The following is a 24,404-nucleotide window of genomic DNA, read 5'->3' on the forward strand; positions in this document are numbered from 1 at the left end:
CGCTATATATAAAATATCATTTTCTTTTTAGAAATAACTATACGACTATAATTTTTATAAGATATATTGAATATTTAATTGAAATAATTTTTGTTATTCTATACCATTATTTCCGAAAACTAATTTATTCATGTAAAAATAACCGTAACGTACATATTAATTATTAGTAAGTAATTACATTATAAATAAATCACATTAATAAGATCAAACTTACGAAAAAAGTACGAGCAAAGTATAATGAAATAAAAATTTTTAATTTAAACAAAAAATAAAATTGAATAAAAAAATTTTAATTTATAATAAAAAATTTTACCTGATAATAACAAATGTGTAGATACTCGTAAGTCTTGTGTTGCATCAATTTTTGCTCTGTTTCACGCGGCAATGCCTTGAGCGCTCTTGAACCGGCGATCTCTCGGTACTCCTGATTGCAAGTTAAGAGACACAGAGTCTCTCTCACTTTCTTTTCGTAAAAATGTAGATCGTCAATATTCTCCGGGAATATTGGAGCCTCGCCGATTGCCTTCTCACGGCATTTCTGTCTACAGTTCACGATCGCCCGTTTATAAGCTTTGTACCTGAACGAAAACAGACAAAATTTCTGCTACTTTTTACACTCTGCCATCTTCAAAAAACGTGGTCCTTCTCTCTTATTTAAATCCTTTTCCGTTTCGTATTTCATTTTTTCAGCGTGTTAGTTTCATTCATACTAGTAGAGTATTTAACTTTCATTCATCCCGGCACGTACCCGTGAGTAACGACGTTGAAATTTTCGATACAGCGGTCCCAGTCTTCATCGAGATAAGCGCGAACAGCATCTTCGTAAAGCTCGTTCAGAGTCTTATTCGTGGGGAGTCTGTTCAGCTCGTTCAGATCTTCAACATCCACCGCAGACTTGTCGTCGTCCGGGATTACGTTGTTCAAAGTATCATTGTTACCGTTAATCGTACCGTAGAATAGAAACAAGAAGAATATGACAAGCCTCATCATCGTGCGTACCACTCAACCGTCTCGATTCATAGATTCATACTGACTGCGAGATACCGAGCGCTGAGAATCAGAAGACTCGTGCGCTGCTCTCTGGTCTGGTCTCCCATTCTGAATCAGTCGAGTTGCGCCCACACTATACCACGGCCACGACCACACGTGACAGGCAACGTACGTAATCGCCTACGTCCCCCACTATAACTTCTTTCCTTTATAGCAATCATCAAATACGGTCTTCAGGGCTGTATGCTGTATCACGTTAATGAGTACTCGATTTCAAATAATTCTTACTATTTTAAAAGCGTCAAGAAATCGGTAAGTTCTTTCTTACTATTTTGTCTCTATTTTCTTCTTTCATCTATGCGTATTCGTGTTCAATCTTTTTATAATCTCTACTTTCATTGCGATGAAATATCTAAAATATACTGAAAGATATTACATGAATGTCCTTTTTCTCATAAGGAAAATGGGAAGGAGAAATAGAAACAGACATGTATAGAAGAAACGAAAACTGTATTTCGCATAATGTGTAATATACATAATAATTATCAAATGTTCATCGAATTCGCTGAAAAACATTCTCATGGAGAATATTTTCTTCGCTTATCACAAAGAAAAATAATTTAAGTCGACCATGTCGGAAAGAAGAGACGAAGGCGAAGGAAAAGAAAATAGTTAATGAAAGAGCTTGAATATGGATTGCGAAGCGCCACGCCGCTTCCTGTTTTCAATTTTAATATTTAATCTTTCCACGAGTGAATGAGACCGAAGTTTCAGCTCAATCGATGGTCATTTTATACAAATGTTTTTTATTATTGTTTCTCCAGTTTATGCGACTATAAATTTTCCTATGCTCTCGCGAAAACTGAAATGGGAACGACTTAATTCCCTTTTAATCATCAACAAATCGAAGAATTTCGAGAATTCGCCGATTTGAAAATACGTCAACACTTGGCAAAAGCGGAAAATCATTTTCAGTATTTAACTCGTCCTGTGAAATAACTTCTAACTGTATTTAATACTTTACAATGATCACAACTCGCGTTAAACGTAACGAAACAATATCCAATGGATAAAGCGTTGACAGTCTCGCCCCATCGCACATAATAGCACGCGCACAATATTCGGAAAATATCTCTCTTCTGCTATTTTTTTTACTCGAATCGATGGAAATGCAAACTCGTGGGAACACCTAACTTACTACGACCCCGAGATCCCGTCCGTTGTTACGGCAGCTCTTGAAAGTCCTTTTTTAATTATGAAACGGAAGTCGTTTGATCTCGTTGATTAATAGTGCATCGTTACTTACGCATTTTACGTGCTTTAAGAGAATAAAAACAATTTATAAAACGAAAGTAACGAAAGTAATAACGGTCGTCGCTCGTCTACGCTTCTACAAAGATTTTTCTTAGCTTCGTTATCATTATTATACGCTTACTACGATACATTAATAATAAGCAATCATCGAAGTCTTCCGTAGGATTGCTTTAATTTCTTTCATCTGCTTTTTCGTTTTTTAAATTTTGAAATCGACATCATGACGCTTGTGTTTATCGCTGATTTAGAAAGAGTTTATCGGGTGACAACGTGAGATGTCCCGTAATGTCCAACGTGTCTACAATTTCGTATGCTCTTTTTCTTCTTTTCCCAATAGCACTAACTTCCTTGAGCAGCGAAAATTCGTCGGATTCGAAAGAACTTCATCCATGCTGTCTCGTAATCCTCGGTAAACGCAATACGACTACTCAGACTCTTAATTAAGACGACATCAACGTTATATTATTGATCAGTATATCAACCGTACGCTAAGCAGAGAAAATGGGTATGCGGACAGAGAAGAGAGGCATTATAAAAATTCTAATAACACAGTCAGATCAATTAATAAATTAAGCAGCTACTGAATCTTCTTTCTCGTCAGATTTAAAAATTAACTTTCGTGGCGTTTTACCTACACGACGAGGCCGTTTTCACAAACGACCAGAAATCGATTTATTTATCAGAATAAATTAAATACAGAGTATATAGTATGTAGTAAAAAATTTGAGATTGATTTCAGATTTTTCATGGTCGTTTGTATTAAAAACCCTTTAAAAGTGATACACGGGTAAAAATCATCATACTTTCAGAATTCGTGCCTCTCGATCTCGATAGATGAAGTTTGCTTTCTTTAGCTAAAAACTTGTATTTTTTTCCTGTTTGTTTAAGTAATTCCCTTATCGTCTATAACGCCTACGTTTAAAACATAGCGTACACAATCCACCACAACACAGAAACGAACTTGATTCACGCTCACGACAATCGATTATTATGCGGCTTTCTCTTCAATTAATAGGTACAGTTAAACGAATGGCAACACGTTATCGCTACTTATGGTTCCTTCGCTCAATTTTAAGTTTATATTAAAAACAAAAGAATATCACCACAGTTGATCATCATCGTTAACGATGTGTATATCGATAATATTAAAAAGTTATAGCGGGATTATTATAACGCGAACGAAGTGTATCGTATTTTTATGGCAGAAATATGACACACACATACTTGTAACAAAGCTTGATGGCAATGTTTCTTATTTTCTTACCAGAGAAGTGCGGCAATGAACAATTTGGACTTTCAAAAAAACTGGAAACCGTGGTCCGTTCCGGTTTCAATTGTTTTTCCTTTTCTTTTCACAATTAAAGCATACAATCTGCCCTTAACAACTAATATACAATTCTTTTTTTATATATATATATATATATACAGAATAAATTAACGATTATTTCTAATACTAATAAAAAAAGAAGAAAAAATGATTACAACGGGACGCTTGCAACTTTTAGCCTTTCCCTTTTTTATCGCTGCCAAAATCTCAAGATGCTTCCAACGCGATATATTCTTGCTACATCGTTAAAGACCGTTGACGTTCTCCTTACTCGTTTCTATGCAAAAATCACCTTTTTTCATTTTCTAACTTTTTTCAACTTTCTATCACTTTCTGCACGAGTACGAATTGTATAGGAGCACCAGTTCTCGCATGCGAGGATACCTGAGCAATGAATGTTAGCACCAATTTTCGCTTTAACTTCAATTAAAAGTTCATCACAGTGTATGAAATCAAGAGGAAAGGTTGAAGAGTCAATATATATATTTTTTACATGTCTTATTGTGCATGCGGGAGCATCTTGTACGATAATCATTGCGGCGATAATGGCCCCTACTACCGTATATACTCGCGGGAGACTAGGCCGACTTCGATTTCTTTTAGAACGGTTTTTTTTTATATCATTCATAGAAGAAGCAAACTTAACAACGCAAAAACTCATTCAATTTCAAATAAATGTATATTCGTAAACACACTTTACAATGGGAACAAGTTTCGTATGAAAAACACTTTAATTTTAGAACACATAAAATAGGCGCAGGTCCAGCCCTTGCCACGCGCTTTACATTATATAAAATTGTCATTAGACATCTGCGATATTTAAAAAAAAAAATAGAAACGATAAGTAAAAATTCTTATCTTTAAAACACGAGTATATACGATACATGTTGCTTTCATTTTTTTCATTTTCTATTTTCGTTCCTTTACTTGACGAATATTACACATATTGAAAAAACTATCTGCACGTAATTCACTGACTGCTATATGCTGATCTATGATGTGCTAATAATTATAATGTAAATGAGATCGTGTAAATACTGTAGCCCGAAGTATAAATAACTCCAATGTACCTTTGTGTTTGTGTTTGCCTTACATTCTCGCTTGAAAAACAGTAACGATAATTTCGAACTGATCGCGTCTGCTCTCAAAATGATTGACATTTGCTCTCTCATCTCGTTTACGATTTTGTTTGTTCAGTGATCGTACAACAAAGATTGCCGGTTACAGAAATAGCGACTCTTAATTCACGTCGTGAGAAATACTAGCTAAAGCTATGTGTTTCAGGTGTGTTATTCGATGGAAGCCTATAAATACTTGATTCGAGTATCAAACCACTTCCCTTTAAAGCTAGTTTTTCTAACTAGTTTCCAAACTAGTTACTCCATTCCTTTCTCATTTTGATTTTTCATTTATTCTGATCTTACTCGAATTTCCACGTTCATGTTTTTTAGATTTGCTCGCTTCGCACTCCCCTTGATTGAAAAGAAATACGTGAGGAAAAAACACACACACGGTTCATTCTTTTTCATTCGCAGATGAAGTCTTGTCGTTACAGATAAAGATCTTTCAATTTAATCGATCATTCCAGTTTAATTATTCTTTTTATCCTTTCCAAGAGTCTCAAACGTAGTCGAATGTTGATTCGAAGACGCATTGTTCGAACCGTCTGAACTGTCGTTCTTATGCTTTTTCGAAGTTTTTCGTCCTTCTGAATTATTTTCCGAAGTTTTTCCAGTCCCCTTCTGTTCGCTCGTTTTATGAGACGATGACATGGTTGTTTTATCACTGCTCTGAATCGGTTTTTGTGATCCAGTCTTGTCGTTGCTCTGGGACGTCTTCTGCGATATAGCTTGCAGGAAACCCCTTTCGTTGGCTTGCGACTGAAGTTTTTGAGCAGACGATTGCGAACTCTTTTCGTTGCTTTGCGATGACATCTTTTGGCTTGAACCATGCGAACCTTTCTCGCTGTTTTGCAGCAACGTCTTTTGGTTCAAAGATTGGGAGCTTTTCTCGTTGCCTTGTGACGAAATCTTTTGCGACGAAGATTGTGAACATTTCTCATTAATCTGTGACGGCGTTTTCTGAGACGGAGCGCTTTGCAAGCCTCTTTCGATGTTCTGAGATTGCTTATGAGTTACGTTTTGCGTACTACGCGGTGTATGCTTGTTGAGGGAATTATCCGAATGAGTCTGTTCCTCGATTTTACTAATAATGCACGAGGCTTCGCAGTTTTTACTACTCAAAACTTGTCTCTCCGTTTTCGATTCGCTATGGTCACCGTGTTCAACGACGTTTTCCGATTCGATCCATTTGTTCGTGTCAGTTTTGTCGAATCTGTCGAACTTGGAGGGTAAAGCTTCTTTCGAGTAATCGTCGGCCTTGGAACCGGTCGGTGAATCTTTTTCTTCGGCTATTCTTGGCAGCTGCGTGCTCCCGCACGAATTAGACATGGTTACGTTCCCCAGGTTTATCGAGATTCCATGCGATATCTTTGAATAATCCGCTTTCTGTTCCGCTGACACTTTCTTCTCTGGCTTCGAGTCGTTTAGCTCCTTAAAACTCTCATTGCACTCCTCGGTCGATTCCGAGTATGACGATTGTGATATGGTCGCTCGGGGCGTCACTTTCACCACAGTGTTCGCCAATGGTGAGATTGACGTCTTATTTTCCGCAGAACGAGGATGTAGCCTGTCCGGACTAAGGGCTCTTCTCAGCAATGGCGAACCAGGCTCAGCCGATTTCGGACGCCCGTAGCCCTTTTTCTGATTGTTCGGCGTTGACAGACAGACACCTAAATTATGCAAAACGTTTGCTATTAACTATCTCGCCATAGAAAACGGGCCTAATAGGATTCGTATACATTTGTATTAAACTAGAGTTATATCATAAATACCTGGACTATAAGACTGCGTAGTGTTAGAACTACCAGGCTGATGCCCTGTGGGAAATGCTAACGGACTAGGGCTTCTAGTTGGACTGGCTGGAAGCGGTGACGGACTCGGAGTTCTGGCCAACGGAGACAATGGTATATGACCCACAGATTTTCTGCGATTTGGTGAATGTATGTTCTTCGCCGCCGTGTGCAATTTATGCTTCAAACCATGAAGCGTGCTTGGCCTCTGATAATGAGATTGATTCGCGATGGTCGGTAAATTCGCGGCGGACGTAGTAGAACTGGGTGACGATGAATTTGGACTTGAACATGGACTCGAGTTCCCGGTGGAGTGATAAGAATCTGAGCTGACGCGGTTTGTTGGCGGTGACGGACTGCAGACGGACTTGGTACAGGCTGCGAAGTACGGCGACGTCTCCTGGGAACGTGTGAACGATTGGAAAGATCGACTAGGCGTCACCATCGATGGAGAACAAATCCCTGCAGCCATCTGAAAGAAGTTAAAACAACAATATTGCTTAGCGATAAATAAAACATTGTTTAGGAGCCTGAGCAAATTCTTTTCCTCTCTAATGCTAAAGTAAAACATATTTTGTGATTAGTGTACAGTGTAGAAAACTTTGACATTGTCGCGTCAATTAAATGAAATCGGCATTTAAAAGCTGCCATGTATCGGGCATAAATGAGCATCGATCAAAGAAAGAGCAACTTAAACGATGTTAGCAAGAAATTGACAAAAAATGTTTACAAAAAACCATACCATAAGTGGAGGTTTGCTGTCGCTGGATAGAATGGGTGCTGACAATGGACAACTGATAGTTAATGGCTGCAATAAAGAAAGAACGTAACACTTAACATAATAACGTGTGTTGCGTACAACTTGTCGGTGAATTAGTATTTATGCGCATAGTAATAGTAGTAGTAGTAATTGAGTCTCGTGTTGAAAAGAAAAAAATAGAGAGAACAACGTATAATTATAAAATATTCACAATACATAAGGCGTTATTTAATATGCTCTCGAGTACCACATGAAAAAGCCAAGAACAACTCTCGAGCGAATTTCGTCAGAATTTTGAAAGAAAGCGACAAACTTTGAAGAAAAATTCACTTCTTCTGTACCTGTTGCATCTCTACACTAGCTCGTTTCGAACTAATTCGTTTAAAAAGGGATGTTTTTCGTTTCTTATCGGAATGATCACGCTTCAACTTTCGCTGCTTATGCAACGTTTTGCGTGCCATTTTGCTTTGAGTCAAGTCTCTCTTTCGTCCGCCCGTTTTAATACTGGTGTTCTCCAAGGGTGTGCTGCGCAGCGTGACGTGATCACCACCGCTCACCATCAACTGAAGAACTTGTATGTGATATAAACCTTGTACCGGTTCCCCATTTATATGCGTTATCAGATCTCCTGGTCTTAAACCAGCTTCGAACGCTGGACTGGACTGATCGACAGCCTTTACAACCAGAAAAAGAACAGACTTAAGTAGGTAACAGAGAAACTTTTAACTTCATCACAGGTGTCCTGAACTTACCATTACCAAATGATGCATTGTATAAAAATCACTGTCTCCGTAGTAAACTCTAATAGTGTGCACGGTAAAGCCAAATCCACATGGCCCTCTTCGAATAATGATCGGAGGCTTCAAACTGGTCACCAATGGACTCAACTCGCGACAAGGGGACGTATCTCTTGATGAAGCAGTGGAGGATCCACCAGGAGATTCAATTTGTTGAGTATTCAATGATGCATCATCTGAAAGAGCATAATTGATCCCGTAATAATAATTAAAAAATACAAGGAGACGAATGCAAATTGCTTGATAATACATATGAAACGTACAAGAGAAATCACTCGCCGGTATCACCAATGATAAACCACTAGTGGACGCGGACTTTATTACGGACCGCGATTTTTGTTTCGCGGACGGTATAATTGGCATGGCGCAGAACGATTCAAACGAATCGGTACTAGAATTGTGCTTGCTAGAATTGTCCTCGGTCGAATCTCTATTAGCTGCGATCAGATCCAACCTGAAACGAAACTTATTTGTTACGTACCAGTGTAGGCGTAGTGTTCTTATCCGATTAGGAATGCAAAAAATAATTCGCAAATGTTGCACTAATACTTATTGTGTGTGTACTATAAACTCTGCGGAGTAGTGCAACAAATATTTTCAGTATAATAGTAATGAGTTGGCTGATTATTAATTTTGATGATTGGTAATGTAATCGATTTGGAAGATGTATGTATGCCTGAATGACTCACATGTGTTCATCATCAATGGATATACTGAACCTGGGCAGCTTGTCACGTGAGTGCACGTGTCGTTTTCTCTGGATCTGTGGACTGATATCCTCGGATTCAGTTTGTGAGGAGTCGGGCGTGCTTAAACCGACAGATGTTCCCTCTACTTGACTATTTTTAAGGACAGTTAACTGCGAGGATTCGCCACTGGTCACCGTAGCGTGGCTAGTATACGATGCGTTTGATCTATCTGCTTTCGGAGGTGTTTCGAAGGACGTGGACGTGGATGTGTTACTCTTAACAGACGCGAACGGCCGATTCTTTTCCGACGGAGTCGATTCCACTAACTTGGATGGAGGCGTAGTCGAACTGTTCGATCCAAGGGATAATTGTGCAACCGTGCGCTCGAGCTCGGTGCGGAACAATTGTTTTTTCGAAGCATCTAACTCAGCTTGCTCGGGATTTATTAGCGGTGGACGGGTTTGAGATATCTTTCGCGATTGTGGCGAATACGAGGAAAAAGAACCGAATAAAGGAGAGTCATCTGTATCGTCAGTATCGTCTCCAATATCATGATTATATCTGTCCATGCGAGCTGAAATATTATTTCATCTGTGAGTGAAGGGAATAAATATTACGTCATATGCTTTTGCATTATACGTACTGTCGAAATAACTAGTATCCTCGTCGTTAATTAATTGCGGCACGAACTCGGCCTTCTGTCTAAGCAAACTGTTCCAATTCACTCCATAAAAGTACGGATGGTCTTTAACTTCGTGAGGTCCTCCGGTGCCTAAACGATCTCTAGGACTCTGCTGCAACAACGCCGTTATGATATCCTTAGCTTCTGGCTGAACGATCCAATCGTCCTCATCTGGCCATTCGATATCATCTGGTTGAAGAATTATTCTATTGTTACTATCTTTTCTATATTGTATTGAACTATTATCGATATTCACCGTTAACTGTATGAGCAAATAGCTCCTCCGGAGTATCACCAAAAAATGGTACACAGCCAATTAGAAATTCATAGAGTATAATGCCCATGGACCACCAATCAACCGGTTTTCCGTATCCCTGACGAAGTATCACTTCGGGAGCGATGTACTCGGGTGTACCGAATACCTGTTTATCTGAAAACTGTCTCGTATCTCTATCGATGTATCCTTCGTAAAGATTTGTCGCCACTGAAAACATTTGAAATTTTCGTCTATAATCGTTCTTAAATATTATTCAAAATCTCAGATCTCAGTACTACTTACAGGACATAAGACCCATTTTACTGAGACCGAAGTCAGTTAGTTTAATGTGACCAAGGGCAGTAATGAGTAAGCTGAAAGAAAACGGCGCATAAAATATTTTAAACGATTCATTAATTAGTTACAATATATTTCTATTTAATACTTGTCAGGCTTTAAATCTCGATGAACGATGCCGTAATTGTGCAAATATTCAACAGCTAAAACAGTCTCGGCGAAATAAAATCTTGCCATATCTGGTGGCAGTGGACCAATATTTTTTAAAAGATTCGCACAATCACCACCCTCTACATACTCCATCACCAAAGATAAATGTTTCTACAATTAATAGAATATTAATGTATAATTTTACATATTAACAATTTTTACATATTACCACGCTGATAGTATGATGCATACCTTTGTTTCAAAGCTGCAGTACATAGAAACTACAAACGGATTGTCTGTGAAGCTCATTATGTCCCGTTCGGCAAAAACTTGTTCCACTTGATTTCGTAGTATCAAATTGTTTTTATTTATTTTCTTCATCGCGAATCTCTGTCGCGTAGTTTTTTCTTTAACTAAATATACTGCACCGTACGCGCCGTTACTGATTAATTTTAATACTTCGTAATCGCTTTCACATGGAATGCGGTGAGATTTTTCATCGTCTTTACCCGGACTTGAAGTAATTTGTAAATTACTATCGCTCGAACTCGCTGAATCCTCCAATTTGTTTAAATCTTCTTGTAACTCTAAATTATGAAAACAGAGTAAAAATTATTTTTTTATATTGTCACCGATGCAATGCAACAAGCAATACCGATTACCTGATATTGGATCTCTGTTTAGGGAAAGTTTGTTAATGATATATTGAGGTATATCCGTTTTTATTCCCGCGTTAATTTTCGCTTGACCCTCGGCTTGCTCCAATAAATGATAAAATTCTTCTGGGTCAAATTCTAGACACTCTAAAAGACGAGCTGGACGTGATATTATTAGTAACAATTTCTTGATGAGCCCGGTTAATCTCGTCGCCGCTTCGAGCGATTTATCTTTCGTCTCCATCAGCAAATGCTCCAAATTTTCACTCATTTCATAAAAATATCTAGTGGTGATCAACTTTTCTTGAGATTTTTGCAAGCAATCTCTTCCCATTTCGATTACTTGATGGTGTACGAATCGCAAAATTGGTAATGAGTCTTGGGCCATGTTAGTCATTACCTCGTATTCATCCAATTCTTTATTTTCATTGATAAAATTAGTCAAACGTTCCTCCATTTGTTGCGTTGCCTGATCAATTAATTCTTAAGTGAAACAAAGGTCTATCGGGTAGATTTAAATTCATTTCTTGCTGAAATTCATACCTTTGGAAATCTTTCTTTATATAAGGTGTTCATCATAACGATTTCGCTGTCCAATACAGGAGACCGACTTGGACTACTGTAATTTGAACAAACAAAAAATGTTTAATAATAAATACATTCTAAGAAACAGAACATATATTACATTTATTATATTTACCTTAAGCTTCTTGAACGGGGTCTGTGCAACGGCGATCTACGACCCTCCTCATCGAGACTGAGCGACACGCTGCCCGGAATGCTGGAGATGCTGGAGCCCGGGAAACCCGGATGCGAAGAGCACGGCGTACCAGGTTTAGAGAAATGACAGGAAAGCATGCGCAACTCATCCTTAGTAGGGACATTCGGAAGTTGATGCAAGCGTTCTTGACTCGAATACTGTGACTAATTAAGTAAATTCGTGAATAATTTTATCCGTGATTTATGAAATATTGAAATATTTTCTCGTGAATGTTTTAATAAAATAGCTAACCGAAACATTGCTAGACCCCGGTGTCGTTCCATATCCACTAGACGGCAAACTAGCTACGGACCATCTTCTACCATCACCCGTCCCTGTAGCACTTCCGCCGATCCTTGAACGATACACGTATTTGAATATTACAATAAAATTAATTTCATGTACTCTATGTGACAAATACAAGTACTACTTGATAGAATTTATATGTTATATGAAGAGCAACCATTACGGTAACTAAAGATCTTACACCCATGTTCTCCGTTTTTTACGATAGTTTTGACAGGCCAGTTTCAGCATCATCATTTGTTTTCTTTACTATTAATAATGTATTAAAAATATAATACTCCCAACGGCGACACCTATTTACATAGGTGACCGGACTAGATTCAAAGAGTACTAAAAGTAGGCGTGAAATAGATACCTTTTAATTGGAGCAAAAGCAAAATGTGGACTGGATGACATCCTAGGACTCTCTAGAGGACTGCCTACGATCGGGACGAATGCTATATCGGGAAACACGTGGTAAAACAAATTAATTTCTCTATTACAGTTGAAATATACAGATGATACGAAGTACACACATCTATCAATTAAAAGTAATTCCTTTTTAAGAACAGAACCTATTTCTAGATCTAAACATTTGAAATTAAAGTTGCACGCAAACTTGCAATTTTCAATATTTTAAGCTTGGATAAATGTATGTGGGCATGTATATATAGATATATATATTTTTAAATCTTGGGTAAAGTTGTGCCAGAATGCTTATGTAATGTTTTCATAAAACATATAGCACTCATAAGTAGATGGCACAAAAATAAAATGTTTACATAAAATGTCATTGAAAAATTATTTGTAACACAAATAATTGATAGATAATCAAACGGAATCATATACCTGACAATGGTGAATGACAACGTGGTAGAGTTGGAGATGTTGTCGAAATAAAAGATTTCCGATGAACTGCTTTAGCGGCACGTCGAGGAATGTTGAAATCACGCTAGAAGAACAACACGTATATTATTAACATGCAACGATTGTTAACTAGTAAGTTTCATAACAAGATTTAACAAACCACATGAACAGACAAAGATGGTGCAGACTTTCCAATTGCCGAATTCCTCATTCGAACCAGATTTGACAGTTCTCCACTAACTAGAATTAAAAACTAATTAGATTTGTGAAGAGACAAGCAGATAAAACAATGCAAAATTATATTGACCAGGCCGAACTGGAGCCTCCTTGCTTTCTACTTTGAGCGGAATCGGTCGTTTCTGTGTTTCTGTTTCAGTGCTGCAAGCAGATTCTTCGCTCTCAACTTGATCAAACACAAGTATCCTGGCAGAATTGCCATGAGAACGAATACGTGGTCTGCTAGGTCTGTTCCTATTTGGATCCATGTTTCCTTTGTTAACTTTTCTTTCAATAATTTAAGTTACCTAAAGTACAACACATTCTCTTAGGCACTAATCAAAATCAATGAAGTTTCAAACGATGAATTTCACAAACAATACAAACATGTACCTGGCTCGAGATGTACTATTCAGAGGAAAGAAAAGAAAACCGAAAGTAAGCCCGTCGAACGAGACCAATGTGAAAGAATCCACAATCCATTCTTTCTTTGTGAAAGTTCGATCAACGTCGGAACTTGACAGTTTAAAATCGGCCGCAACCAGAAGGCCGGGGAATCAACCATCTGTGTGCCGCACACTTTTGATGGCCCGAAATGCCGTCTCCAACACGATCCTTTTGCTACACGCTGCTGCGACATGAAATTTCATTACATATAAGAGGGTAGAGGACGATCATGGTCTGGTCGATTGTAAGGGAAACTATGTGCGCCTCGAAAGAATCGAGAAAGACAGGAATATTACTTCGTATCTCTTTTTTTAAACAACATGTATGTACCTCTGGTCGAAACGAGAGGAAAAAGAAGGGAAGGGAAAGAAAAAAGGGGAGAGATACGCAAATCCACCGGAAGGAGAGAACCGGGATACGGTAAGGTACGATGATAGAAACAAGAGAAGAAAACACAACACTAGACGCACATAATGGATACGAGGCCAGAGCGGGAAGAAGATAAAAAGTACGCGATTTACCGGGCACAACGGGCATGTCCTACGAGGACAAGCGGCCCGGAAGTGAGCAGGAATCGTAGTCTCCCGGGTCTAGGTTCGCATTTTTCTCGTCACCGTGGAAATTAATTACGAAACACGGACCGACCGTAGATCTGACTCTGACTCATGATGGACGTATACACGCGCACACAGTTTCTCACACTCGCATAAACTGTGTGTTGCACACATATTCGCGTATATCGCGCATGGTACACGAACGCACGCGCAAACGCTTGTGGATGAAAACGCGCACAAATAAGCGCATCCTTTGCTGCGGGCGCTGCAGCTACGAGCTCAGAGTTTCAGAGTCTCAGAATTCAGGTTCAGAGTCGCGATGAATTCCATCCACAAAATTGAAATGATATAGATAACTCATAGTACATATATGTACATCAGTAAATACTTGCCTACATATGTAGCAAATACGTAATGTTCTAAGTCTCACCTCATTTATATTGTAATATTAAATAAAATATTCTATATATTTATTACTTTAGATTCAAACTTACCTTCGGGGTGCTACCGCGGCCCTCGATAATCATATAGGTGGTTATAATTAAAAGCAATAGAAAATTTGAGCTAACTTGAAATTTGAATATATTTTTTTGTTTTAATAGAGTATATATTATTATTATAAATTAAAAATTCGATTATTAAATTAGAAATACTACACACATGTATTTTTAAAGGTAGGATAACTGTACCCATAACGTTTTCAATTTAATATGGTTTATATATAAAGTATTCCTATACAAGTGAAAGCTTGAATTACATGTTCTGGATAAAAATGAAAAATGATCATCGTTTAATGTAAACTGGCTTAACGCATGTCCTGCATGATTTGACGTTTAGAAAAGTTGCCTGTAACTTTTAAACGCGCGACCATTATTACCTTACGTACTTACGTTATTTGCGAATATGGCGCGAGGCAGTAGTGCTGGATTTGATAGACATATTACTATTTTTTCGCCGGAAGGGCGACTTTACCAAGTAGGTAAGATTCGTGGACATATTTTACAATAAAATTAATCAATTATTCGGATCTTTTGTATTCCTAACTTACTTGCTGTGTCGATTTTATAAGCGCGAATAATGACATGGCATAATCAGCAATTTTGACCCTTTTTTTAATGTAGTTGATAAATATTTTGCAGAATATGCGTTTAAAGCAATAAACCAAGGTGGACTGACTTCGGTTGCGGTGAAGGGAGTTGACACAGCCGTCTTTGCAACACAAAAGAAAGTGCCTGTAAGATAACCTCCAAAATTTGTACCCTTAGTTTTAAGAGCTCTTTATAATACTATTCCTATGTAAGGCATTAATTTAAAGTAGTATTTAAAAATTTCAATGAGTAGTATATAAGAATATATATAAATTTTCTTAAATTTATTTATAGGATAAGCTGCTTGATGCTTCCAGTGTTACTCATGTTTTTCAACTCACTGATCATATTGGTTGTCTTATGACCGGCATGATAGGTCAGTAAAACCCTCATGACGAGCTTCATAATTAGGATCTTTGTGTTTTTAGTAAAAGTAACTCTGTCATTTTTATTGCAACTTCTAGCTGACAGTAAATCTCAAGTTCAACGCGCAAGATATGAAGCTGCTAGTTTCAAGTACAAGTATGATTACGAAATCCCTGTGGATGCATTGTGCAGACGCATTGCAGATATTAGTCAAGTATATACACAAAATGCAGAAATGCGACCTCTTGGATGCTCTATGATGCTCATTTCATATGACAAAGAGAAGGGTCCGTGCATTTATAAAGCTGATCCTGCTGGATATTACTGTGGTTATAGAGCTATATCTGTTGGTGCTAAACAAACAGAAGCTAATTCTTATCTGGAGAAAAAACTAAAGAAGAAGCAGAACTATGATCACGACGAAACAATACAGTTGGCTATTACATGTTTATCTACCATTTTATCAGTAGATTTTAAACCAACAGAAATTGAAGTTGGTGTAGTATCAAAAGACAATCCTAAATTTCGGTAAATATTATATTCCACTCTCATTGACTTACATCCATTACGTGCAAAGTTTGAATATAAATAAATATGTAATATATATTGTTCTATATTTCAGATCCTTAACAGAACAAGAGATTGATAAGCACCTTACTGCAATTGCTGAGAAAGATTAATGATTTTATGTATAATTCAACACAAATAAATGTCATGTCTTGCTTCATACTATTTGATTTTATTACTTCAAATATAAATAAATTCAGAATGTAAGTGTTCATATGAATAAATTGTACACATTTGTAGCTGAAACTGAAAAATTTATTTCAAATTTACTTTTTGTTTATGTATAAATCGTAAAGTAATGGACCCCCATGCACATAGGATTACTTTCCTGTTGCTGTCGCTAAAGGATTTCTCAAAACTAGGATCACAGAGTCTCCTCTTAGAAACATTTTTGAAATAAATCTGTCTTTATTTACTGGTTTTGCCTATGTAAAAGTAGAATTTTAATTATCTAATTATCTATCTAATTTCATTACGTTTATTTAGAAATATTTTCACTATTACCTTTTTCTTTCCTTTCCCAGTACGTGGTAATTCAGTCCACATTTCTTTCACATTTTCTAAAACCATGTTACAATGTCTGTCAAATGCTTTTACTCTTCCTAACAATTTCTTGTTATTTCTACAATTGATTAAGACTTGTGTGTTATTTTTTACAGATTGAGTTAATACTGAAAGTGGTCCAGTATTGAATTCTTCTTCTTCTCTTTTTGCCAATTCTTCAGGTGTCATTTCAGACTTCGGTTTAGTCAATGAAGACCTAAAACATAAGTTTATTTTATTACAAATGCAAAGTTAAAGGACAATTTCTTAGTATATAAAATTTGAAGTATATAACAAGGTATAGGTTATGTTTCTATGTTTTGAGGCGCAAATTAATTTAGCCACAAGAAAATTTTATGTAAATACGCACATTTTGATCGATTCTCTTAACAGATCAAATTAGTAACAATCTTCTTTCCTTAGAAGTAGTATAATCAGAAAGTACGCCAAAAGACTTCAGCGATCGGCACAAAACAGCGTCGCGCTTAGTTTACTATTATTGCAACAGGTTATGGAAGGTTAGCTCCAGATCTCCTCTATACTTATACTGCTTTATTTAGACCTAACCAAATGCGTCACAATAAAGCGACACAATTTGTAAATGAAATAAGAAAGACAACAAGATGAAAACGGCTCGACAGAAAAAGGCAAGGAGGAATTTAAGTTTTTTCATTAATAATTTTAAATTTCGATCACCTTTCCAAGTTCTTATCGATGGTACATTTGCTTTAGCTGCATTGGAGGTTTGTATTTGAATACTATTATCACACTTGAAATACATGATATCATATTAATTTAGATGTACAATAATGATTTGCTTTCAGAATAAATTTAATATTCATGATCAATTGTCAAAGTACCTTCAGTCAGACGTCAAGTTATTAACCACACCATGTATAATACTTGAAACTGAAAAATTAGCTTCTTTTTCAAAAGCAGTTAATGGTGCTATGCAAATAGTTAAACAGTATTCAATACATAAATGTGGCCATGAAAAACATTCAATTAGTGGTACTAAGTGTTTATTATCTATGGTTGCAAAGAATAATTCATCAAGGTATAATAATAATTTTTACATTTATCATTCCCAGAATTAAGACATTAACATTATTTATTCACATCTTGGTACATCTTACAGATATATTATAGCCACACAAGATAGAGAACTTCAGGATAACTTAAGGAACATACCAGGTGTTCCAATAATATATCTACATGGTAAAGCACCAACATTGGAAGCACCTTCACGACCTAGCCAAGAATATGCTGAAAGTATTCGTAAAGGATTGGGAATGACTGAGTGGGAAAGAGAAAATATGAAAGTCCTAAAGGAAGCAGCTGGTTTCACTAAAGAAACACAAGTGACTGTGAAGAAGAAAAAAAAGAAGGGAGGTCCAAACCCCCTTAGTTGTTTAAAGAAAAAGAAGAAGCCTCAACTTACAAAGAATATTAAGGAGAAAAAGTCTGGAAAAGTTAGAAAGCGAAAGAAAATAAAAGTAGCAGCACATATTAAAGAAGTACTGGTTGCTGAAGTAAAAAATAGACAGGTAGAAAAAAATAAAATCAGTTGAAAATAGGTATAAAAATATTACAGTATTTGTGGAAATAAATTATCTCACAATTCTCTTCCTTTATATATACATTCAGATTCTTCAAAACAGTTTTCTTTCTTTAATTCACAAATGTAAAGTAATTATAAGTCAATGTGTATTTTTGTTGCACAAATAAATTCACAAATATATACGCACAGAAGTATTAATAAGTTTTTTTGATGAAATTTGTATTTGGTATTTAGGTATTTATTCACTGAAATGTACGGTATAAAATACTTCTAATATTTTTATGCAGAATATTGATTTAGGAAAGAATTTTAAACATACATTTTTATTGATGTTTTCTCATCGTTCTTTAATATCGTGTTATGTTCAGTAATGATTTCTATATTATCAGTCTAATAATTCCATTTGGCAGGAGTGAGGAAAGTAAATAAATGATTCCATTTATAAAAAAAATATATGACACTTCGTTAATATACATTATACATCATACTTTTAATTTAACTATATAATGAACACTAGATTTCAACACTTAATTTCGAACTGAGAACTTTAGAAAATATAAAAAATGTAAAAAGATGAAAAAGTCTATGCAAATTGCACATTATTTAATTTGTTTAAGAATCGTTGTTAAATACTGGAAAATGTATATTTGTTACATAATATATAATAGGAAGATGAATGATTGTACGTACACTTGTACCGTTTAACATACAAGTTATTAATGAATAGAAAGTGGTTTGAAGATTTTTCATGAACTAGCACATTAACCATTACAAAAATTTGAATCGTACAACTCATATTAATTTTAAGAGCTTTATTTCTCCGTAATAAGAAATTTATAGGACTATTTTGTTTTATTACATTACAAGTAGCAGTGTATCGAATGAAAGAAAATATGAATTAGATAAAAATAATAACTAAAATGATATGAAATAGAAATATTTCACAATATAATTTTACATCTTTATACACAAAACTTACGAAAAAGAAACCTCTTTCAAAAGAGTCGTCAAAGTTTACAACTTAAACAGCAATAAAATATCTTCCACATTCCATCTTAGTGTATGAAAGTTTAATGTGTATTATACATGTTATGAAATGCATTACTTGTAGATTACAAAGCTAACGTTTGGGCGAAATCAGAGAGTATAAGTTAATTATATTAGAAAATTCTATTAAAATATATAATCAATAGATAAAAATACTTTTTTTTTACGTCCTATAAAAATTGTTATGTCGATCAATGCTGATAAGTATTAACTTAAGCTAGTCATACTGCTTTTATTTTAACGAATCTCATATATCATGCCTTTTAATTATATTGTATTACTATACAATATTTATATATTTGTTTAATATTAGGAAAATAATTTTTTCAGTAAACTCTCAAATATCCCGTCAACGTATACATTTCATTCATAAAATAAAATTAGGAAAAAATGTTTTGGGAAGCTAAGTGACACTGTTAATAGTAAAGTACAATATAATATTTTTGCATTCGATGAGAAATCACTGCCAGTCTTAAGCACTGAAGTAACATGAATACTACTCTCAAATATTAAAGTATTTCTTTAAACAGAACGTATAAAATAAAACCTTATGCCAATAGGCGTGCTCTATTCCATACGCATATTACGTCAAGGATGTTGACTTAAAAGTGCACGTGCAGCCATAGCTAACATCCTCATACGCCGAGCAGAATTATGATTTGGATTTGCTGCTACAAAAGTAGCCAATTGTGTTTGTAAAGTCATTAACACAGTGCCAATATGCTCTCGTGTCACCGGATCATTAGGATCTAAATTTAATATTGCCTCTTCAAGCCACCTGCACAAATATTCATGATCATAATTATTGAACAAGTATTTTTATCGAAAGTATATCGATTTACATCGGCAAGTGGATAAGAAGTTCTCATTACCTGTGTTTAAGTTCTGTACGGTGTCCCAAATCTGCCGATAATTGCTGTACAAGCGAAAGAATTACAGGTTGTTGCAAAATGCACCTTGTACCTTGAGGTCCTGCACAAGAAAATACTCTGGCAGGCTCTGTCTTCTCACAAACCAGCACTACCAAGCTTAAATCACTAGCACTTAAAGCTTGCTGGAAGGCAGCATTTAATTGTCCTCTTTGAAGAAGAGATAGAACTCGTGCTTGAGCATCAGCCACTGCAGGTACTGGTATTGCAGGAGTAGTAGCTCGTGATCTACAATAGATAAGTACATTGATACATTGTTATTTGATGGAAATTCGTATAATGCGTATGTACTAATTACCGTGCATTTGAAATCTCAGTAAATTGTTGATTTAAATTCTCTCTGATAGCATCGCGAACTGTACGTATTGTTCCCTCTTGCAGTTCAGACAAGCCTTTATGAAGTTCTGTTTGTAATTCGTCACGGACTAGTGCAGATAACGCTTCGCTTTGTTGTTCGTTTCGTTCTTGATACTGCTTATCTGCCAATCCGTATACATTTTGAAGATCTAGAAAAAATGCAGGCCATATAAAACTAAATAAATCATTTTCCTTAAAGAAAAGAGAACGAGTGACTTACATTCATGAGTACCTCTGGCAAAAGCGTCTTGTACTTGTCTAAACATCGTTTGGCATGCTTTTTCCATACCAGGTAAAAGAACGCTAGTAAAGGTTTCCTTAAATGCCGCTTCCAAAGCTGGTTTTGCCGCATTTGCCGTTGCCAAAGCAATTGTATCTTTTATATGAGCGCTATTAATTAGTTCTGTCAAATTTTGTTTTAAAAGGTCATCCATTCGAATGGAATCTAATCTAAGTTGATGCTTCAATGGTTCTACTGTACTCTCAACGACGCATGGTAGTACGGTTTCAATTTTTTCTTTCACTGTTGTTTCAAGCGAGTTGACGAACTCATCTAGGCGAGCCATTTGACTACATAACGTTTGTTCCAAAGTTGCATTTTGTTGTTGCGAAGCTCTGGCCAAAGCAGTTTCCACTCGTGTAGAAATAGGTGCTTCTTGTCTTAATCTAGTTACTTCGCTACGTAACTTTCTTAGTTCTTCTCGTTGAACTTGAATTACTTCAGACATTGAATCCACTTGATTTAACAATTCAAGAGTATTTAATTCGTTTACTGTCCAACTATTTTCCGCATTCTTCTCAGTGCGTTTCGTCTGCTTCGATTCCTCTTTTACCTTCTTCCTTTTCTCTTCTTCGTTCGTGAGTTCGTCAGCATCCTGCATCGTATGCCTCACATCTTGCAATAATACCATTGGAATATTAAGCCAGTCTTCATCGGTAGGCTCTGGCTTAGTTTCTGCTTCCACTTCTTCATCTTTCGAAAGAGATAAAATTTCCCTTACTTCTCTGGATGGGCTGCTACCACTACTAGCAGGTGCTTGTTCTTCTAACTCGTTCGTCGCTAATGGCGGTTCGGTCGCATTTAAAGCTTGCGCTGCTTGTGCAAGTGAGGGACTGGCAGATAGCACTTTATCCATTTCTGGACTACTAGGACGAGAATCTAATTCGTTATTTTCTTTTTTTGCTGGCGAACTGAAGGCGTCAGGTGTCATTAGATTTAAGCCAGTGTTATGATTCGTTGCTGTTTCGATCGTGGCAGATAACGAACGATCTTCTTCACAATTTTCTTCTGAAATTCCATTATGATTAACAGTTCCCATTTCTGGCAATTCTTCGGAATAGTCCAACGAATTATGCGTCGATGTGTCCATCAGACAGTTGCCACTCATTTGCGAAGCAGGCTTAAAAGCGATATGACACTCTTGTAGCGACTTTGGTTGAACTAGATACATCGTGATAACAAGTTGTTCTTCGCTTTCTTCATCACAAGGATTTAGATCTTCTAATTCGCCATTGGGGCGTACTTTACGTAAACCAGCGTCGATGATTCCGAAACTTAGTATTGGATATGGTAGAAGGAACTCTGATATCGTATTCACTGATGCTAACGCTTCCCCATTATCTTTTGTTATACTTAATATATATAAAACTTTATTGTATATATCTGATAATAAGAGATAGCCAGCGCTAAGATCTAAACCTGCTTTTAGTACTGGTAATTTACCAGTAGAAGGTGTCGGAGCAAACGTAATCGTTTGTAAACAAGACCACAATTCACAGGACCAAACTTTTAATTCTGTGTTATTGTCGCATCCAGTTATGGCGAACCTCCAAAACTGAACACTAGAGAACAGAAAAAATTTACAATGATCATCAATTTTAAGAATGAAGAAGATCTAGTGGCACGTGAAAGATTATTTACTCAGGATGGTAGGTTTTATGATCATCTAAGAAGAATAAGCACGAAATAGGTCTTCCATCGTGCGGTCTCCACTGATGTAAACAACGTGGTTGTATTTGATTAGGATGAGGATTACTATGCAAGTATACTTGAAAGAATTTCACTTCTCCATCAAAACTAGCAGTAGCTAAAGCTGTGCCATCCGGGCTGAATGTTGCTTCTACAATTGTGTCTGAATGTTGATCAATTTCCACCATTCCGCCGTTTTCCTTTACAGCTGGGTCATTTGCCTGTCATTTAGTCAAAAGTTGTATATTTTATTCATTTTGTATGCATTTTAAAATCTGTAAGTAAGGTATACATTCACCTCTATTGATCTGAATCTTGACGAAACAGTATTGACTGACCACAACTCTACTTTCGAACCTCGAGTTAGAACTAAAAGCTTTGAAATATCATCCCCATCTGATGGAACTTCTTCAGGAATATATGGGCACCATATCACACGATGACTCGTAACAGATACATCTTCTGCGTCAACTTGTAGTAACAAACTACATAACAATTCGGATGGTGTCGATTCAATGGAGTGTATGAAGAGATTTCCCAGATAATCAACACAGGCTAAAATTGCATTTGAGACATATGCAAAAGCCAGATCTTGTATAGCAGCTCGCATTCCTCTTAATAGAGCTCTTTGTTCTAGTTCTTTATATACAACTCTGACCATACCACCTCCGTTACCGACTAAACAACATTATGTTTATATATTAGAAGGTAGTCAGCAAGCAGTAATTTAATATAAATTACCTTTTATACCATAAGCAAAATATTTGCCTGACATGTGAACAGCTAATAATTGGCCTAGGTAAAAGTTATGCGCCCATGTAAAATCTACAACATTTTTTAACTTCACCTTTGAACTACCATGATTGTGTCCTCCTGGTGAAGGAATGACTGTAATGTTATTGGTGAATAATTCAGCTGAATATTTGTCTTCTTGTCCTTTGAATTCCCTGAATATAAAATACATAATATATGACATGATATGTCCAAAATTATGAAAATAATTAACACTGGTTACTATTATAGATATATACGTTTAATACTAAATAAGTTAATTGCCATCTTTACTTTATGCTTCCATTTTATTGATATGATGAAGTATAAAGAACAAGTGAACATTTTTAAATATCGAACACTATTTTCAACAAGATAAACATACAATCAACCATATAAAAATGATTAATCAGAACTTGATCCTTTATCAGTGAAACGAAATGAAGAGCTTTCCGATAAGTACAAGTTCAAATTTGTACTTACACTATTTGATACATAACATGGTTTTCGCTATCTTCTCCTGTTTTAATCATTTTGTCAAAATTTATAAAGCCTCCTGGAAAAATACGATTAATAAAATTTCACCTACACAGCATGCCGGAATTCGAGCGATTCTAACCCCAGCCGGTGGCACGCCTGATAACGATATTTTATCAGCCTTACCCTTCAACCCTTCGTACATATATTTGGCAAATTGCAGCAAGCTTCTTCCCCTCAACGATACAACGCCTGCCTCAATAAATCGTAACCAAGTTATCGTTTCATTGATGCATGCGAATAACGTGCCTCATGGACGTACTTTCAACGAAATGAAATTATCAAAAAACTGCTCAAATGTCAGGCGGCCATCATCAACTGCTTCCCACCACGCCAGTTCCCAATTTTCCTACCACTTCTTAACCTACCAATCCCAACGTTTCCAACTTGCCACCACGTCCTACCACTACTAGAAGAGAGAAAATCGGAGTTTATATTTCTGGTTTGGCCGGCGGCGAATCACTTGCTCAGCTAACTTCCGTAAGTGGGGATACTGTAATAGTGTGCGTGATAATCCCGTATGTTCACGTAAAAAATGTTGAATACTTGTGAAGCCCCAGAAATCTCTTACACTTACAATTACAAATTGATTTGTGCTAACATTATTTATTTCTCAAAAATTCAGGCCGCTTCAATCACTGTTGACGATATACAATAATTAAAAGTATTATATTCTTCCATTAATAAATTTTAAATAATTTGAACATCGTA

General features: G+C 36.2%; 6 protein-coding genes across 10 annotated transcripts in view; 2 read left to right on the forward strand and 4 right to left on the reverse strand.

The window, feature by feature from the left end:
- Positions 1-1,131, reverse strand: part of LOC108630344 (prolyl 3-hydroxylase 1) — a 7,244-nt gene extending 6,113 nt beyond the window's left edge. For 2 of the 3 annotated variants that reach the window (XM_018033590.2, XM_018033591.2), the window contains exons 1-2: positions 749-1,131; positions 314-578 (exon numbers count right to left, since the gene is read on the reverse strand). In XM_018033590.2, the coding sequence (XP_017889079.1) occupies positions 314-578; positions 749-990 (507 nt within the window). In that variant the 5' untranslated portion in view covers positions 991-1,131. The remainder of the gene's footprint in view (positions 1-313; positions 579-748) is intronic. The other variant, XM_018033592.2, reaches the window with a different exon arrangement.
- A 350-nt stretch (positions 1,132-1,481) lies between these two features.
- On the reverse strand, positions 1,482-13,441 carry dop (microtubule-associated serine/threonine (MAST) protein kinase dop). 3 transcript variants are annotated; one of them, XM_018033624.2, is made up of 21 exons: positions 13,351-13,441; positions 13,049-13,265; positions 12,902-12,981; positions 12,724-12,826; positions 12,251-12,332; positions 11,842-11,944; positions 11,530-11,753; positions 11,373-11,448; positions 10,836-11,298; positions 10,426-10,760; positions 10,172-10,344; positions 10,030-10,100; positions 9,727-9,954; positions 9,432-9,659; positions 8,819-9,362; positions 8,363-8,553; positions 8,055-8,275; positions 7,644-7,976; positions 7,285-7,350; positions 6,525-7,014; positions 1,482-6,422 (listed from the first exon to the last, which is right to left on the reverse strand). In XM_018033624.2, the coding sequence occupies exons 2-21, from the start codon at positions 13,224-13,226 to the stop codon at positions 5,221-5,223; spliced, it is 5,391 nt and encodes a 1,796-aa protein (XP_017889113.1). In that variant the 5' UTR covers positions 13,227-13,265; positions 13,351-13,441; the 3' UTR covers positions 1,482-5,220. The 3 variants fall into 3 exon arrangements, with proteins under 3 accessions (XP_017889113.1, XP_026673744.1, XP_026673745.1); XM_026817943.1 differs by having other exon boundaries at positions 8,789-9,362; XM_026817944.1 differs by lacking the exon at positions 7,285-7,350 and having other exon boundaries at positions 8,789-9,362.
- Positions 13,442-14,790: 1,349 nt separating this feature from the next.
- On the forward strand, positions 14,791-16,142 carry LOC108630283 (proteasome subunit alpha type-6). The gene is made up of 5 exons (XM_018033472.2): positions 14,791-14,937; positions 15,098-15,192; positions 15,341-15,422; positions 15,511-15,940; positions 16,035-16,142. The coding sequence occupies exons 1-5, from the start codon at positions 14,862-14,864 to the stop codon at positions 16,090-16,092; spliced, it is 741 nt and encodes a 246-aa protein (XP_017888961.1). The 5' UTR covers positions 14,791-14,861; the 3' UTR covers positions 16,093-16,142.
- A 70-nt stretch (positions 16,143-16,212) lies between these two features.
- On the reverse strand, positions 16,213-17,041 carry SmD2 (small ribonucleoprotein particle protein SmD2). Its single transcript, XM_018033473.2, has 3 exons — positions 16,893-17,041; positions 16,484-16,739; positions 16,213-16,404 (listed from the first exon to the last, which is right to left on the reverse strand). Coding segments are annotated over exons 1-3 (363 nt in total). The 5' UTR covers positions 16,895-17,041; the 3' UTR covers positions 16,213-16,299.
- A 30-nt stretch (positions 17,042-17,071) lies between these two features.
- Positions 17,072-18,263, forward strand: LOC108630297 (rRNA-processing protein UTP23 homolog). The gene is made up of 3 exons (XM_018033488.2): positions 17,072-17,265; positions 17,347-17,579; positions 17,661-18,263. Exons 1-3 carry the CDS (start codon positions 17,146-17,148, stop codon positions 18,091-18,093), a joined length of 786 nt encoding a protein of 261 aa, XP_017888977.1. The 5' UTR covers positions 17,072-17,145; the 3' UTR covers positions 18,094-18,263.
- A 746-nt stretch (positions 18,264-19,009) lies between these two features.
- On the reverse strand, positions 19,010-24,075 carry Ge-1 (Enhancer of mRNA-decapping protein 4 homolog Ge-1). The gene is made up of 9 exons (XM_018033684.2): positions 23,820-24,075; positions 23,640-23,712; positions 23,127-23,332; positions 22,684-23,063; positions 22,338-22,606; positions 20,637-22,258; positions 20,358-20,565; positions 20,003-20,287; positions 19,010-19,908 (listed from the first exon to the last, which is right to left on the reverse strand). The coding sequence occupies exons 1-9, from the start codon at positions 23,836-23,838 to the stop codon at positions 19,719-19,721; spliced, it is 3,252 nt and encodes a 1,083-aa protein (XP_017889173.1). The 5' UTR covers positions 23,839-24,075; the 3' UTR covers positions 19,010-19,718.
- Between the last annotated feature and the right edge of the window lie 329 nt (positions 24,076-24,404).

This window comes from Ceratina calcarata, unplaced genomic scaffold, assembly GCF_001652005.2.
Source record: "Ceratina calcarata isolate Rehan_Ccalc_2016 unplaced genomic scaffold, ASM165200v1 scaffold72.2, whole genome shotgun sequence".
In the NCBI taxonomy this organism is placed as follows: Eukaryota; Metazoa; Arthropoda; class Insecta; order Hymenoptera; family Apidae; genus Ceratina; species Ceratina calcarata.